Source organism: Orbicella franksi, chromosome 15 (assembly GCF_964199315.1).
Source record: "Orbicella franksi chromosome 15, jaOrbFran1.1, whole genome shotgun sequence".
Classification (NCBI taxonomy): domain Eukaryota; kingdom Metazoa; phylum Cnidaria; class Anthozoa; order Scleractinia; family Merulinidae; genus Orbicella; species Orbicella franksi.
The window spans coordinates 9,383,508-9,399,769 of NC_138159.1; the positions used below are offsets into that span (position 1 = coordinate 9,383,508).

General features: G+C 39.8%; 2 protein-coding genes and 1 pseudogene across 3 annotated transcripts in view; 1 reads left to right on the forward strand and 2 right to left on the reverse strand.

The window, feature by feature from the left end:
* LOC145470464 (uncharacterized) overlaps nt 1–9,862 on the reverse strand; it is a 28,674-nt gene extending 18,812 nt beyond the window's left edge. Inside the window, exons 1-2 of the mRNA XM_081454279.1 lie at nt 8,404–9,862; nt 6,986–7,325 (exon numbers count right to left, since the gene is read on the reverse strand). Coding sequence (XP_081310405.1) covers nt 6,986–7,298 — 313 coding nt within the window. The 5' untranslated portion in view covers nt 7,299–7,325; nt 8,404–9,862. The remainder of the gene's footprint in view (nt 1–6,985; nt 7,326–8,403) is intronic.
* Nucleotides 799–2,495, forward strand: LOC145470300 (uncharacterized). Its single transcript, XM_081454126.1, has one exon. It carries the CDS (start codon nt 818–820, stop codon nt 1,763–1,765), a length of 948 nt encoding a protein of 315 aa, XP_081310252.1. The 5' UTR covers nt 799–817; the 3' UTR covers nt 1,766–2,495.
* A 1,213-nt stretch (nt 9,863–11,075) lies between the features above and the next one.
* Nucleotides 11,076–14,964, reverse strand: LOC145470462 (uncharacterized; annotated as a pseudogene). The gene is made up of 3 exons (XR_014042489.1): nt 14,437–14,964; nt 12,229–12,366; nt 11,076–11,749 (listed from the first exon to the last, which is right to left on the reverse strand). The product of XR_014042489.1 is annotated as an uncharacterized LOC145470462 (transcript).
* Between the last annotated feature and the right edge of the window lie 1,298 nt (nt 14,965–16,262).

Below are 16,262 nucleotides of genomic sequence, written 5' to 3' on the forward strand. Positions count from 1 at the left end.
GAAGCTCCAGTGTTAGCCTACTATGATGTCCGAAAAGGTGTGACCATACAATGTGACGCTAGCAAGAGCGCAGTGGGTGCTGTCCTACTGCAAGAGGGAAGGCCGATAGCCTATGCATCCCGTAAACTTCGAGCATCAGAGCTCAATTGGGCGCCAATAGAGAAGGAAATGCTGGCAATCGTGTTCAGTACTCAGAAATTCAGGGAGTACATTCTGGGAAAAACAACTTTGGTCCAGACTGACCACAAACCCCTAGAAATGATACTGCGCAAGTCCATGGCAACAGCACCATTAAGATTGCAGGCAATGATGCTGAAAGTGAGTGGCTATGATCTAAAAGTGGAATATCTTCCTGGCAAGAAGCAAGTCCTCGCAGACACCCTCAGCCGAGCAAGTCTAAATGAGGCACCACCGGAAGAAGAAGAGATACAAGTAAACCTGTTGGAAAGAATCTCGATTTCCGAACCAAAGTATGCAGAACTCCAACAAAACACAGCGAATGAGCTCCATGAGCTGTATGCTATGATTCAAGCCGGTTGGCCAGAAACAAAGCAAAGCGGTACTAGATGGAGTAATCTACCGAGGAATGAGAATCGTAGTACCCCCGTCGATGAGGCCAGCCATGCTGGAGATAATACATGGAACACACCTGGGAATCGTAAAGTGTAAGCAAAGAGCCAGGGAAGCCCTTCACTGGCCCGGCATGAGTGCACAGATAGAAGAAAAAGTCAAGGACTGTACCACGTGCCATGACTATGCCCCTGCACAGCAGAAAGAGCCTTTGATACCGATCCCTGTCCCAGACCTGCCTTGGGAAATGGCCGCTTCAGACATATTTGCCTTTGAAGGTGAACATTACCTGTTGCTAGTTGATTATTACTCTAAGTTTATTGAGGTGACCAAACTGAAGGATCTCACATCCCAGGAGACCATTGAAGTCCTAAAAGAACATTTCAGTCGACATTGCATCCCACCAAAACTAGTCACTGACTGCGGCAGCCAGTACACAAGCAAAGAATTTGAGACCTTTGCCAAACGTTACAGCTTTGAACATGTTCCAGTAAGTCCAAAACACCCCAAAGCGAATGGAGAGGCGGAAGCCGCAGTTAAAACAGTGCAGTCTCTATGGAGAAAGAACAGAGACAAGAGAAAAGCACTCCTAGAGTACAGGGCGTCCCCACTTCCAGGAATTGAGCTGTCCCCATCACAGCTCTCTATGGGACGCAGGCTACGAACAACACTACCAATGGCACGTGGTCTATTGGAGCCTGAAAAACACAGCATCCAGAAGATAAAGGCAAGAATGAAACATGGCAAGGATAAGCAAAAGTACTACCATGACCGCCAGGGCACCAAAGAGCTACCACCACTCAGATCGGGTGATCACGTCAGAGTAAAACCGGAGCCAGGGTCAAAGGAATGGAGAGCGGCAACAGTAGTGCAGAAACATGTCTTGCCTAGATCATATGTAGTAGAGGTAGGCGGCCAAAGAATCAGACGTAATCGAGTGGCTCTAAGGAACGACCCAACAAAGTCTCATATGGGATATCGGAAACGTCATGGAAACATCAATCAGCAGACAGAACCTGAACCAGACAAAACACATGCAGCAACCACATTCCCAGCAAGCCCACAAACGGCTGGTGAGGAAATCCCAGCCGGTGATGTGCCACCTTCATCAGACATAGTGGAAGCTAAAGACCCGCCCTTGTATACGACTCGAAGTGGAAGACTAGTCAAAAAACCAATCAGACTAGACCTGTAACAAGTTGTTCTGGAACAAAAGACAGTTCTTGGAACGTGAACAATGACAGACACTGTTTGATTAATGTTGAGTTGATTGTTCTTTTATTTTATTTTATTCTCCTCATTTGTTTCTTTGATTGTAATGTAAAGGAGGGGGATGTTATATATGAGAATACCGCTGACCATTATGCATAGTTGTGCATGTGTTGAGTTATTGTTTAACCAATGACATTAAACAACGTGGTTGGAATGTAGACCCAAAATGGCGTCTGTGTCATGAATATGTAACAGCCAGATATTCGTCAAATTTTCATGCCCTCGAACAAACACATGGATCGCGCGAAAGAAAGGAAATCCGTAAAACTTACCACTGGATTGTTCAATCCCGAATTGTAAATTACTTCCAAATCTCTCCTCCTCTCGTCTTTTCTTATCTACTTTTCTTTTCCACCAATTGCGGAAGTTTCCAGACTAAAACGTGAGTTTGAAGAAAGCTGCGGGGTTGTTTCAGTTCCACCATTGATCGCAGGACTGATATTTCTGCTACTTGAAAACTCAAATAACTCTGATCAATGCAAAAAGCGCAGTTTGCTTCTTTCTTAATCGGCCCGATTTTGCAACTTGCAGTTGAAGGGGAACTTGACTTTTTCATCAGGGAATAACGCTTTCCCGGACTAATTTTGCGTGTTAATGCGACTCTCTTTTTGCCTTTGCGCACGACCAGGCGAGGTAAAAGGGCTTGATTTTGGTGAGCTCCGAGTCCGCTTGACTTTCTCTCCTCTGTACTCTCTGTACTCTTACTTTTGCAAAATCGCTTATCAAGTGCTGTAATTTTGCGAGTTTTTTTGTAATCCGAAAAAATCGTGAACCTCTGGTTGGTATTTGTTGTGTTGCGGCAAAGACGGCACAAGTTTTTGTCAAATGTTGCAAATTCCCCTGACTGCGCCATATTTGTAACATTGACCCATTCAAGTTTGTCGCGGAAAACCGCGTAAATGTTCAAAGAAGGGATTGGACAGGAGTCAAATTGAGCAGCCAATCAAGAAAAAGAAATTTTCCTACGGCCAGATCTCGCCTTCGGCTTCGTGCACAAGAGATCTGGGAACGAGATTAGCCTCGCTGGTAAGCTTAGAATTTTCGAAAAGTTTCCATATTTCGTCAGTCATAGTAATGAATGTACCTTAAATTTCGTACGGAAACGAAATTCCGTGAGCTGCATTTTAGGCGACGTAGCGCGCTTCACAAAATCGGTGAATTTTACTTTTCTGATCACGGTCGGCATACTCAGTTCGGCCAAAATTCAATTTTGGCTCGTAGCTTTTTTATATATATGTGTCAAACCCTTTTCAGTGACAAAAAATGAAGGAAAATTATTTTTGGTCCCGAAGTCGAGTGGACCGCTTTTAGCGGGACTGCCACTTAAGTTCTCATCATATTCCAACTAAAAAACAACCCTCCACTAAATGTCACCAAATAGATATTGCTGCATAGCGCTCAAAATAAACGACAGCAAATGCTAAAAAATGTGTTAGAATGCTGAAATGCTGTAAAGACAATCAGACATTTATTCTATTTAATTAATTTTTTTTAATTTTAACAAGTTTTATTCCTATTAGCTCTTTTTATTTATTCTGCTTTTATAATCATCTCGTGCTCTTGACAGGTCCACATCAGCCTATAGTTTCAATTATGACTCTATGTGCCATTTAATCCATCAAATATTTTTGCCTGCACATTTGTCCTTGGATAATGTCCATGGAGTGGACACCGAATGAAGGCTACTTTTCATAAAACCTGCATTATGCTGCAAATGCTAAAAAATGTGTTAGAATGCTGAAATGCTGTAAAGATAATCAGACATTTATTCTATTTAATTAATTTTTTTTAATTTTAACAAGTTTTATTCCTATTAGCTCTTTTTATTTATTCTGCTTTTATAATCATCTCCTGCTCTTCACAGGTCCACATCAGCCTATAGTTTTAATTATGACTCTATGTGCCATTTAATCCATCAAAGATTTTTGCTTGCACATTTGTCCTTGGACATTATCTGTTCCTATCTTCTCGGAATGGATAATGTCCATGGAGTGGACACCGAATGAAGGCTACTTTTCATAAAACCTGCATTACCAAATAAAGGAATGATTGATTAACTGAATCAATTTCTCCCTCAGACTCCGGAGGTCCATAAGCTTCATTCTCCTCCAGTGTGCTTAGCAGCTATGCTCTCATTCTGACCATATATGGCCATACATGTCGTGCCTGATCCACTGTTAGTGGTTTTATATGTGGTTAGTGTGATAGCAGTCAGTGCTGAAAACCTTGATGTTAGCTCCAGAGAATTTCCCCTCTTTTGCTCTGTTTTTTGTCTTCATAGCTCAATGTTCAGTTATCCTTGTGTAAAAATGGTTGAATTTCACCACCCTAGCTTTTTCTTCATTATGGTGTTTAAGTCAATAAGGTTGGTGACATCTATTTTAGTTGCTGATATAACAGAAAAGTCACATTTTTTTAACTTCACATCAATTAATTAAAACTATCGTAAATTTGGTATCTCAAATTAATTCCAAATTGAACTTGTCAATTGATTTATACTGACAATCAAGCTGTGGTAAGCCTTTGTATGACTCTGTGCCTTTAAAGGAAATATCTTGGGCTGTCAATCAATGGGAGTTTAACTAGAGGTGTGGCAAAGTGCTTAAGGGGGTGCAAAAATAAAGCAGGAACTTGTAAATTTGACAGCATGATTAAACATATGAAACAAATCGTAGCTCTCATATGCATGTTTTGACAGGTGATAAAGAAATTTTTAAAAATCTAAACTTAGGTGAGTTAAAACCTCCATGCCAGTTTATCATCTGGGGAGGGGGGGGGGAGGGGGCATTAGCCTTCAAAGGGAAAATGTTCATCAGAATCCCTAAGTGCTGCCAGGTGTGGCATTCTGGAAGGAAATTTGTGCATTATGATATGTTCCTTCCAGTGACATTCCCTGCAGAAAACAAGAAGTGTCTTTAATAACCTGTTTTCAGTGGGCTACAACTTTTAGATGAAGAAATGGGGACTATTAGCTGATTATCACCTTGCAAATCAATAGATTCTGATGGATCTATTGGATTAACAGCATTTATCAATTTTTAAAATATCGAATTCCAAACTAAAATCAGGGAAAAGTTAGTCACAATTAGGCCGCCGCCAAGGAACTAAGCTGAGTTTTTCATGTAACATAACTATGTATAATCAAGAGAAAATATGGTCTCTTGGTATAATATTTGCTGCAGACCTAGAATATAAAAGAAAATTAAGGCTCCTCTTCCCAAATAAAATCAAAATAAAATAGAACCGAATCACTAATCAAGCCATAACTATTAACCAAATTACGGATATTGCTCTAAATGTAAACTGTAGTACGACAAAGGTGAAAACTTACATAATCTGAAACATGGCTGTTCTTTCCACACAGCCACTCTTTGCACTTTGAAGGGATTGATGAGACGAACCACGAGCACTGAAGAACTGAAATTCCACATACAAGAAGCCAAGTATACTCTCTGTCGAACCTCCTATTCTTGGGTCAGTGGCTCTGCTTCGCTATGCAGTGGCCCTCGAAAGGTCAACCAGCTAACAGTTTTGCTCGACAAATTGGCTTCAAAACAGAAAGTTCTCGATCAAATTATCTCCCTTTTGAATATTTTGGCCGCCAAAAAGTACCAAATAAAGATTCCTCAATGTAATATAAACCACATATTAACGAACCTAAGAAAATGGGGCAGAATATCGGAGCGAAATTCCGCATTTTTATCAACCTCTTGTACTTCACCCACTGGGCGCCATTTTGAATTTCATCCAAGCGAAACGTGACGTCACACTGGCAGTTATGATTCAACCAATGTTTTGCTTGTCTCGTGTAATATTTGTTACTTCTGACGAAGAAATGGGTGCGAGGCTGCTTTTCACGATCACATTTGACGTATTGATAACCGTTAGTTGGATACGAGAAATTTTACCTCAAGTAATCAGTGTTACCAGTTTAATAAAAGATTGTTTTAATCTCGCTCCGTCATGTCAACGTAGCGGCTAACAACTTTATAAGAAAAAAAGTTTACCTTCTTTGTCTAACTCAGATGAAGTTCCTAACCATACTGCTGCTACGACTGATGATAAAGGACTGCTCGCGATTGCAAAAGTTTCCTTATATTTGTGCTTCCAGCTTAGAATAATGTACGTAAAAAGTAAACATTTCCAAATTAGCTTTTACGCTTAAACATTACCCGTGAAAATATTTAGCACGAAATTAGAAGGCTTTTGTAAATATTTTTGTGAGTCTATGGAAACAGGCGCCCACGCACGTATCAACAAATCGTATTTTACACAGCGGACCTCTTCACTGACTTCACTGGAATGGATTTTGACACTATAATATACGTGCATGTAAAACCTCGGTTGCTAATAAAAAATGCTGATTTAACAAATTGACGTCAGTCTTTTATGCGATAAATTGCGTCATAACATTGTCAAAGTGGCTGTGGAACCACGAGCCGCAGGCGAGTGGTTTCCGCAGTAAACTTTGACAATGTAATGACAAAGTTTATCATCAATAAGAGGACTGACGAATAAAAAAACTGACGTCAATTTGTTTTTTACAATAACGAGACCCCAAAATGGCCGCCGTAAACGCCGTAAACTTGCCGTAAACAAAGGGATAAGTAAATGTTATTCAAAATGACGCGAACATTGTCAATAGCTTTTCTCGCTTTTTGATTGGCTTCTTGAAAAAGTCCACAAAATCTCATTGGTTAAAAAGTTGACAGTTTGACAGCTGGAAGTTGAACTTGAAAGCTTGCATAAATTAAAATTTTATCCGTCTGTACTCTTATTGATGGTAAAAATGAGCCAGTCAGCGCGCAAAAAATTAGACAGTTATTGTAAAATTTAGCAATAGACAGAGGTTAAAAGTCAGCTACTGAAATCATAAGGTATATATATTAAAGAGACCGTGTCGAACGCACTCATGTTTTTTGATTACTACGAGTATAAAAATTGGTTGAATTGTCTAAGCCACGAAAAAAAAACATTTCAGCTTGACTGCTTCCCATCATTCCTCGCGGCTTCCCCGCTCTCATTGGAGAGTCCGTGCTGCTGAAACAAAACCAGCTACACATGCTAAGCAATAGCATTTAACGCGACTGAGTTGTAAAAGGGTAAAAAACAAAAAAAAGAAATAAGGAGAATGGAAGTGTACCTCTGTTGTTTGCTCTTTTCATGTAGAACCTTGTCTGATCCGGCTTAAAATCTTCAGGTCTCGCTTCCTTTGTTCGATTGTTCAGTTCACAGACCTTATGACCAATGACGAAATTGTAGCTTTGACATGTCACTTCTTCTTCGCACATGAAATAACAGCCTGCAGGCCATCCAACCTTGCTTGTTTTAAAGGTGTGGCCCTTGAGGAACATTCCTCCAATTGAGTATTCCGCTGTTTGGCATTGGACAGCAGCTTCAAATACACCAATCCGGGACATCAGGAACGCAACTGACAGCCAGAACTTGGGATTCATATTGAATTGAATGCTTCAGTGACTTTGCTACAAGCGAAATAGAAACGTTCAAAATGACATGTTAGTGATCTCAATTAGTTGCCATGGAGAATCCATGTTGTTGTTAGCATCTTAAAGACTGCAGCTCTGCACAATTGCTCTCCTTTGTCGGGAACGGAATTATTGACATGTTTAATTTAGACAGAATGGATTGGATCTATTTTTCTCAGCTTGATCCCGTTTAATAGCACGCATCACATTCACTAGTGTAACGAGAAGGTCCCAGTTCACTACGTACTTGTATGTGCTCAAGGGAACGTTTGAAGATTCCAAAAATCGATAAAAAATTATCTGTCATTTTGCACCTAATTTTCGCGGACGGGGCCTAAAACTCACGTAAATGTCATTCATTTAACATCAAAGTAAATATTAATTTGAACTAAAAGAATATTGGGCAACAAAGGAAAGCTAATAGAATGGTTCCTCGCCTCCGGCAGGTTCTAGTATACCTTCTTAGAACTCTATGTTGATATTTCTTTCAGACTGAAAAGCAGAAGAACTCGGGTGCCCACTTTTTTAGATTTCCGTGTTGGAAATAAGGTAACAAATTACATACCTTCGCTCTATGCTCTGGACCCTTTAATGCGGCCACCTGCTGATATTAACAGGTTTCTTTGTCCCAACGAAAAGCTCAAGTTTTGTTTTACTGATATTTCTCATTCAACTTATTCTAGATCATTCTTCATATTAACAAACCGTAACTCAATAAATTTCTATTATTACAGGCGAAGATGCATTGAACTATTCCGACATACTGAGACAAAAGTAACATGTTGCTTTAGCCGGATCTGTTAATCCATTAAATTAGGGTGTTGGTCAACTCGACTGATATCGCGAGAAATATTTCATATCATTATTCGCCCAAGAAATCTCTGACATAAATAAAGATAACCGTTCTTCCTCTTCTCTTGTCTTCTTCCTCACCAAAGTTTACTCATTTCTAATCAGTTTTTGGTAGTGACATATTTTTCCTGAAAAGACGCGGGCAAACTTATTTTAAGAAATAGGACCGTACCACAACTTATCGCCGACATACGAATTTCAAAATTAATCTAACATTTCTTACCAATTTCCGAAGCAGAAATGAAAAGGTTTTCGCCGACGTTTTATCCAAGATTTTCACTGTTTTGAATCCTTATTTCCTAACAAACGAGACACGAAATGTATTGCGCAGTTTTCCTGCATCATTTTTATTAGCATTCTTCTCAGGTTTCGTTTTTTTGTCAATCAATCAACTGACGCAAATCTGAAACTGAAAGGATCTCAAATTTTGCGTGGTCTGCTATCCACCAATAATAAAGAATTATTTCATCAGCCGAAACTGAAAGCTGAGGCTGATATCATTTACCAAGACCTTGTTTATTCCAGTCAAGTATAAACAAATTAGTTTAATCCCGAGGCAGAAGAAACCCAAAGTTGCGCGTTGCTGGCACAACAAAGTGATCCAAGTGTCAGTGTCAGAGAAAACCGGGCAAAACCAAAAGAGCCACGTCACATTCAGCATAAAAACTATTCGAAAGGATCACAAGCCATGGCATTTACCGAGGTAGACGTTCGTTTTCCTTTGAGATATCACCGCATCATGATTTTGGCCTCACATGCGGTCAAAACACAGTTATCCCAAGCTCGCAAACTGAGCGTCCGTACAATGCAGTAATACTGAAGTCTCAAAACAGTTGAAATATAATAATTTGCATGGCCGGGAAAAACGGTTCTATTCTTATGTCTTAAAGACGCGAAGGAGTATAAATAAAATATACGTACCGTGCTTGAGGTGTGTTTCCTTGTTTGGCGTGGGAGGTTTATAAATAATAAATAATAATAATATTTAGTACACGAAGCTCTCTCACCTACCGGTTATGGGCCGATTTGTGGACATTTAGATGGTTTCAGTTAGCTTCACTATTTTGTCCTCTGGATATCCTTTCCAAAATTTGGGCACTGAGTGATCCCAGCCTATCGAGTCCACTGAAGGGAAAGGGCTCCAAATGCTCCAATCGCCTCGAAATTCCACCAACATCACGGACGATAGTCTTCCTTCACGTTCCTGTTCTTCATCCGTTCATCTGCGGTCGGTTTAGTTACACTGAGATGGAATAAAAGGCTACCATTTTCGGCAAAGGGTTTTCTCTGAGAGCCGTTTGATGTGAAGCCTAAAATGTCAATCATCTCCCACCCTCCGCCTAATCCTTAAACAGAGTGCCTAAATTGTATTAACTAAAATTCCAGTGCGTAAATTCCCAGCGAAACGAAAAAAAGATTATCTACTTGATACTTAACTTCCAATGTTACCCAAACAAAATAAAGTTGACCTGTTCATGCCATTCTTAGTTTTTGTTTTTTTCCTTGAACAGGGTGCCATGTTTTGGGTTTGAATTTCCTCTTGGTTTGGGCCTCAAATATGGTATCAACTTTCAATTGGATCATCCTCAAATAGGGTCAGGGCTTAGTCCACCTCGTTCCCAGTTCTTTGGCTTTGGGTTCAGTAAAACTTTTCGCGGCACGCACCTATTCCAAATATAAGTACCCCCCCGCCCATTGCGATTGCAATTTAGTGTTAACAATGTAGATCGGTTGTATAGTAACGGCTGCTTGACAATCGCATCAGCAACGTAGTGAAATTTCCAAATAAAGAAAACACTGAATGAAAAGTGATGTTACAGCACGGTGAACTCACGCCTTCATGTTGTTTCCAAGAAAGTTCTAGAAAGGTTGGTATTTTAATATAGATTATGCTTTTGCCACGTCAATACAGAGCTAAATCACAACTTGTAACTAATTTTACTAACGAACCTAAAATACTGACTACCGGTACTGTCTTAAACATTTTATCAACAACGGTTCAATCGCTAAACGGCCGATATTTAATCAGTACATTTAAATCCTTGTCTAACACTCGCAGCTCTTGAGCCAGGAGGCGGGTAAAGTTAAACCCTATAGAACTAGCAGTCAAGATTTGCAAATGGTGAAGGAGACCAGTATTAGAGCCTAAAGGAAGTCAGTGCTCATGCAAAAACTATGGTACATGTGATTACAGGATAGCAGACCTGTCCACGAAAACGAACTTCAACCTGGAGGCAAGGCATCTTACTTGAAATGATTGTAACATCTGTGGAGGTAGCGTGGCCGAGTGGTTAGGGCGCCGGACTTGAAATCCGGAGGTCGTGGGCTCAAGTCTCGCTGTGACCACTTTTAAAGCTGGAGTTGTTTCCCCACAGACCCTAGTTCAACTCTTCTGTTATGCTTGTAAATAGCCAACTGGAGTGCCTCCCGCCTGTTGGGACTTTTAAACCTGTTATGGTTAAGCTAAAATGCATAAGATCATTCACCGGCCCAAATGTTGCTCGTGAGAGACTTAGATTGGTCAGCTGGACAGAACTATGGATAAAAAAAAGAAAGTTTTGGAAAAAATGTGCTTTTCCTTAAGTGGCATGCCTGAGAACTGTAGCTAGTTGTAGCTAAGCGCATCGACCACTATAAACATTCAACATCTTTTTTTAATATTTTTAACAGCAAGAATAGTAAATTTTGATACAAAGAATGCAGATGTATAAACTAATTAATATGCATTCCGATAACTATTGATATTTATACTTAATGTTTGATACATGTACTGTAGTCTGGAATAAGAATGCTGTTGAAGAAAAAGTCGAGCCTAAAAAACTATTCGTGACAGCCTAGATGTGTAATTACTACATTAGCCCTGACAGCCAGGTAAAAAAAGTAGAGTACATACAATGCTTCGTCGTCTTGGTAATTGCTCGACGCTACTTCCATATTTCTACAATTCTTAGCATTTTATTCCGTGAATGTCTTCCTGCATTTGTGCGCTAAGATACAAGATTCAATACAAGAGAAGATAAATATGAGCCGCGTTTACGTTAATTTTTCAGTGTCTATAAACACTTACTACTTCGGATAAGTCAGAGGCTCATGTTATTTTAAGCATACCACGCATACACATCAACACATGTTGCGCCACTGTTGTCACCTTCACCACGATCCCTCCAATCCTGTCCGTACCATATCTGCAACTCCTGATTGCGTGACACAGGCAGCTTGTTAGGAGGGTCCGGGAAAATGAGCTCAGGAGATGTGTGGGTAGTTCCATAAAGACTGTAAAAGTGTTTTTTTGTTGTTACACTCATGTACTTTCAGGTCTCCATCAGGTGGCAGGATGGCTTCTCTCTTTGCACTGGTAAAGATAGTCTGTAAGCTGTTCTTGCCATACCTTGGTACATGTGAGCAGCCCCAGAAGGATTCCGGGTCTATCGGGTTGCATTTGAGCAAGCCCGACTTGCGGACGAGCTTCATTGTCTTGAGAAGTCCACTCTTTGTGGTATTAAAGGCGCCGTATTGGTCATTTCGCGCCCCAAAGCAAACGGGTTCTGTGTTTAATTTCTGCCAGTTCTCTAAAATGAATTTTCAGAGAAAAATATTTGCATCCATGTCTTACGTTGCGATCCTGTGGCACACTCTTAATATTAAGGGTCAGGTGCCAATCAGATCAATGTTATAAATCTTTTTTAAAGTCATCTGCTAACATGACACAATTTAATTTTTCTTTTTTCATTAGCATCAACTCCTAGGTATATTGAGGGAAATTTTCAGAGGCAAAACCAGTTTCTTTAAACACAAAGGTTAAGATCGTTACCGATCGCTCCCACAGGCGGACAAAAATTCAATATTTCTGCCAATCAGCACTCACCTCTGGATTGTTTTGGACGCTTTAATTTATACTTGTGCCGTTGAAAACAAAAAGACTGTTTGCCCTCAAAAATTTATTGGTTGATCGATCAATAGACTGAGCTACTCCGGTTTCTTGCAAATTTAAATTTTTTGGAGGTGCTAAAAGGTTAAACTTCTTTATCAATAAACTAAAAGGGCGTACCTTCACAGCGAGCCAGGATTTTCTGATCATTCCCGTCAGAGTATATTCAGTAATCCCCGTGAACCATTTCATTTCCTTCACTAGCCTTGATCTCACTGCACGATTCAGCAGGAAGCTCTTGAATGGAACTAAGCGGGACTGTGAGATAAAATAAAAAGATAAACTAATTTTGAGATAGTAATTTTGCTTCAAGTAATTTTATGAACAAGAAGAGCTAATAACAGATAAACCTTATTCGTAACCCTCTTCTTTTTATTGGTTGAGTTAAATTCAGGCAAACGTTTATGTGGCTTTTGGGATTTTACATGCTAGTGCTTTGTTTCGGATTGATGCTACAAATGGTTGATAGGCCAAACACGACTCCTATTGAACAGAAGAAACTTTGACCTCTAAAGCTTTGCTTCAACGAAGAACGTTTTCAAAGATCTCCCTTTTCTGTATAAAAGCAGGGAAGGGTCTTTAGAGACCTCTCTTAGCAAGGGCTGATTTTCTTTTAAATGCCATATACTCATATTTTCTTAACACTAGGCAAGTAGAGGCCGTAATATTAGTGGGAGAAACTGAGATGTCAAACTACCAACGAAATTCTGTCACAAACTGCAAAATTCTTTTGGGCCTGTTTTGTTTATTTTGCACTGGGTAACCTCTGTTGCGTAATCTGCGTTTGAATTGGGTAATGTTTTCTTCAAATGTAGCTTTTGAAGAGAGTTGGTTCTCAGAAGTCGAAAGTCTTCGCCTTTAAAAAAGCCCATGATCCGGACGCCTCGAGGGTGCCAGGAGGTGAAGTGCGTGTATTGGAGAGTTTCTGTCGGTTTTAAGTGCACGCGCACGTCGAGAATAGATTCTTTCTTAAGGTGATTCCTTGGTATTGCATTGCGCATCCCTACTGCGCACGATTTTCTTGTCATTAGCGCGCGCACATGAGGGCATACGCGTGCAAAACGTAAGAGATTTCCCTCAAACTAGGCTCGATAGCGAAAGCAATGCTCTTTTTCTCTTAAACGAGCACGGTGACCCCCAGTTTTTATTCAGTTCATAATTTCAATATCCTCAATAACTGAGAAAAAAATAGCAGAAATTTATGGCTACTTTTTTGGCAAATGAAATAAATACTACAGAGGGAGACATAACGGGCCCAACAGCTTTTTGGGACGCAGAAGAATAAATAATCAAAGAAATTCAAACTCTGTGTGATATAAAACGCTGCTTTGAAAAATAATTGAGGTTATTTGTTGCCCACGGAGATTACCAAAAGTCACCTAAGTAACCGTATTTGTCAGCATTGTGGCGTGAAAACAAGCACGGTGACCCCCTCTTTTTATTACGTTTTTTAATATCTCCTTGTCCTGTAACAACAGCATACCAAGTTTCATTGGAAATCTATGGCAGGTTCTTTTACTAGGGAATCACCTTAAATCTTTTCCCCCTGTATACTGTAAGCATGTATCCAACAAAATTATATCTTTATCTGAAATTTCAGCCGTGAATTTTACGGTCACTGATATACATAATAGTTATTCACCAGCTTTATAAACGTGTTTATTTCCTTTTTATTTATTTTCCATAGAGAAATGACCTCATCGAAATATCTTTTTCGGTGAGGTTTTTTGGTTATCATGTTTGTCCTTCAGTTTTGAGCTTGACTAAGCTTACGCCACACAAAACGTGAGCAATAAAAAACCATTTTTAGACAAGCAAAATTAATAGTTCGGTTAACTTCTAATCCTGGGTTAGCGTTAACCGGCTTTCGAACGACCCTGCCGGGGGATTTTTATGGCTGCGGTTAATGATTTCTGTTCCTACCGCGGGCGTGATAATGTTGGCCAAGGAGACCGCCATTTCTGTAGTCATTGCGGTATCATGTGTTGCCGCTAAGATGAAAGGATTTTTCTTTTAAGAGAAGCTTTAGAATCTCTCTGAGGTAGAGGTAGGTATGGGAGGTTTGTTTGGGTGCAATGTTTCGTATGTTTTACATACAGTCGTTATTCCTTGCTCCGGCCTGTGGGATGTTAGCTTATAGTTTTGTAACGTCCATTGCGCCGAAGCCACGTACGCAGACATCCCACCTTTTCTCCTGGTAGTTTCGCCGCCCCGATCGGAGAATCCTCAGGCCGCGCTCAAAATTACGCGCGCTACGTACACTAGCATTGAAAATAGCTGCATTGGAAAAATGAGACAAACATGCAAGTAAGGAGAGCGGAAGTGTACCTCTGTTTTTGCCCTTTTCATGTAGAACCTTGTCTGATCCGGCGAGCCTAAAATCTTCAGGTCTCGCTTCCTTGGTTCGATTGTTCAGCTCGCAGACTTTATGACCAATGACGAAATTGTAGCTTTGACACGTGACTTCTTCGCTCATCAAATAACACCCTGCAGGCCATCCAACCTTGCTTGTTTTAAAGGTGTGGCCTCTGAGGAACATTCCTCCAAAGGAGTTTTCCGCTGTTGGACATTGGACAGCAGCTTGAAATACACCAACCCGGGACATCAGGACGCAACTGGGAGCCAAAACTTGGGATTCATATTGAATTGAATACGTGAGTGCCTGTGCTACATGCGAAATAAAAAAGTTCAAAATGACCTGTAATTGATACTAAATAACACCACTACTGAGATTCAGTTTTGTTGTAAGCGTCTGTTTAATTTTATCACTAAAAAGATCGAGGTTCCCAACCATTGCTGTCCTCATTTGTGCACGGCAGAAATTAATAACCTCCTTAATTTACACGGCAAGAAGTAGCAAACTTGAAGGTTGTCACATCTTTTTGAGAATCTTTATTTCTTAGCTTGATCCTCTTGAGTAGCATAGAGGGACTTAACCGAAGTAACGAAAAGACTCCCACATAAAGTTTGTAAACCGGTGGGAGATTCTAAAAATCGATAGAAAATTAGTTGTCATTTTATAACGTAATTTTTGAGGCAGTGCAAACGTAGATTTCTTTCTAATGTCGCATTTCTTATAATAACTGGTCAGCTTTAGGGCCCAATTGAAATACAATAAACAGTCAAGTGTAACTAATATATCTTACAAGTACTTTTTTGTAACAGTAACTTGGGACCATGAAAATATATGACCAGTAAGAATCGGAAAACGGATTTTGCGTTCTTTACTAAACAGATCAATCCAAGATCACTCGGATCATGGTGCGTCAAAGGAACCGAAGAATCCTTGCCCAGTTTTTATATTCTATTTCTTAGCTTGTCTTACTGGAACTAGAGGAAATTGGCATAACTGACACGTCTTGTCAAAAGAACTAAAGACATTTTTTCCGATGACAATCAAAGATATAGGGCAGAATCGAGAGCTTGCGAAATGTTCTCTTTTAATTATCAATTATTGCCATTGTTTTTCAATCAGAGAAACTTCAGCTCAAGATGTTGGATCCGATCATCCAGCTGTTACATAATCAAACACCCGATTTCGGAAGCGATTCCTCAAAAAAGCACATATTCCTTAGCTCGTCATAAACTTACTTTCTTAAAACAAAAAACATTACAAAACTATAAAAAATACTTAGCTGTAAAAGGGACCGGTAGTAGTATTGTGTCAAGATATACATATTTCTTACCTCACCTAGAGCGGAAATTTGAAAGAACTGGTATCCCAAGTCCTCTGCGCCGGACTCTGAAAAATATATTGACAATGTGATCTTAATGAATTGTACTCAGTACTTAGCCCTCATGAGACAGATTATTCTTACTGGCTCTCCTCAGACATTTAATTTTCTTTGAATCGAGATCAATATTTACTTTGATATTAAATGGATGACATTTGCATGACGCCTTTAGTTTTTCGCAAGGGAATTGAATATCCTTCAGCTGCCTTCATTGCATTCCGTTTCATTTTACTTTTATAAATTCTTAAAAAATAAATTTACAAATTTACTTTTACAAATTCTATTTACCGGAATTCAGCCGAACGGGGCAATGATGACCTTTCATTTACCGCAGCAAGATCTTCTCCCAGAAATTGGGGCGGGAGTTAACTGGATTGATATCACGAGAAACATTTCTGCTATTTAGTCGCCAAGGAAGTC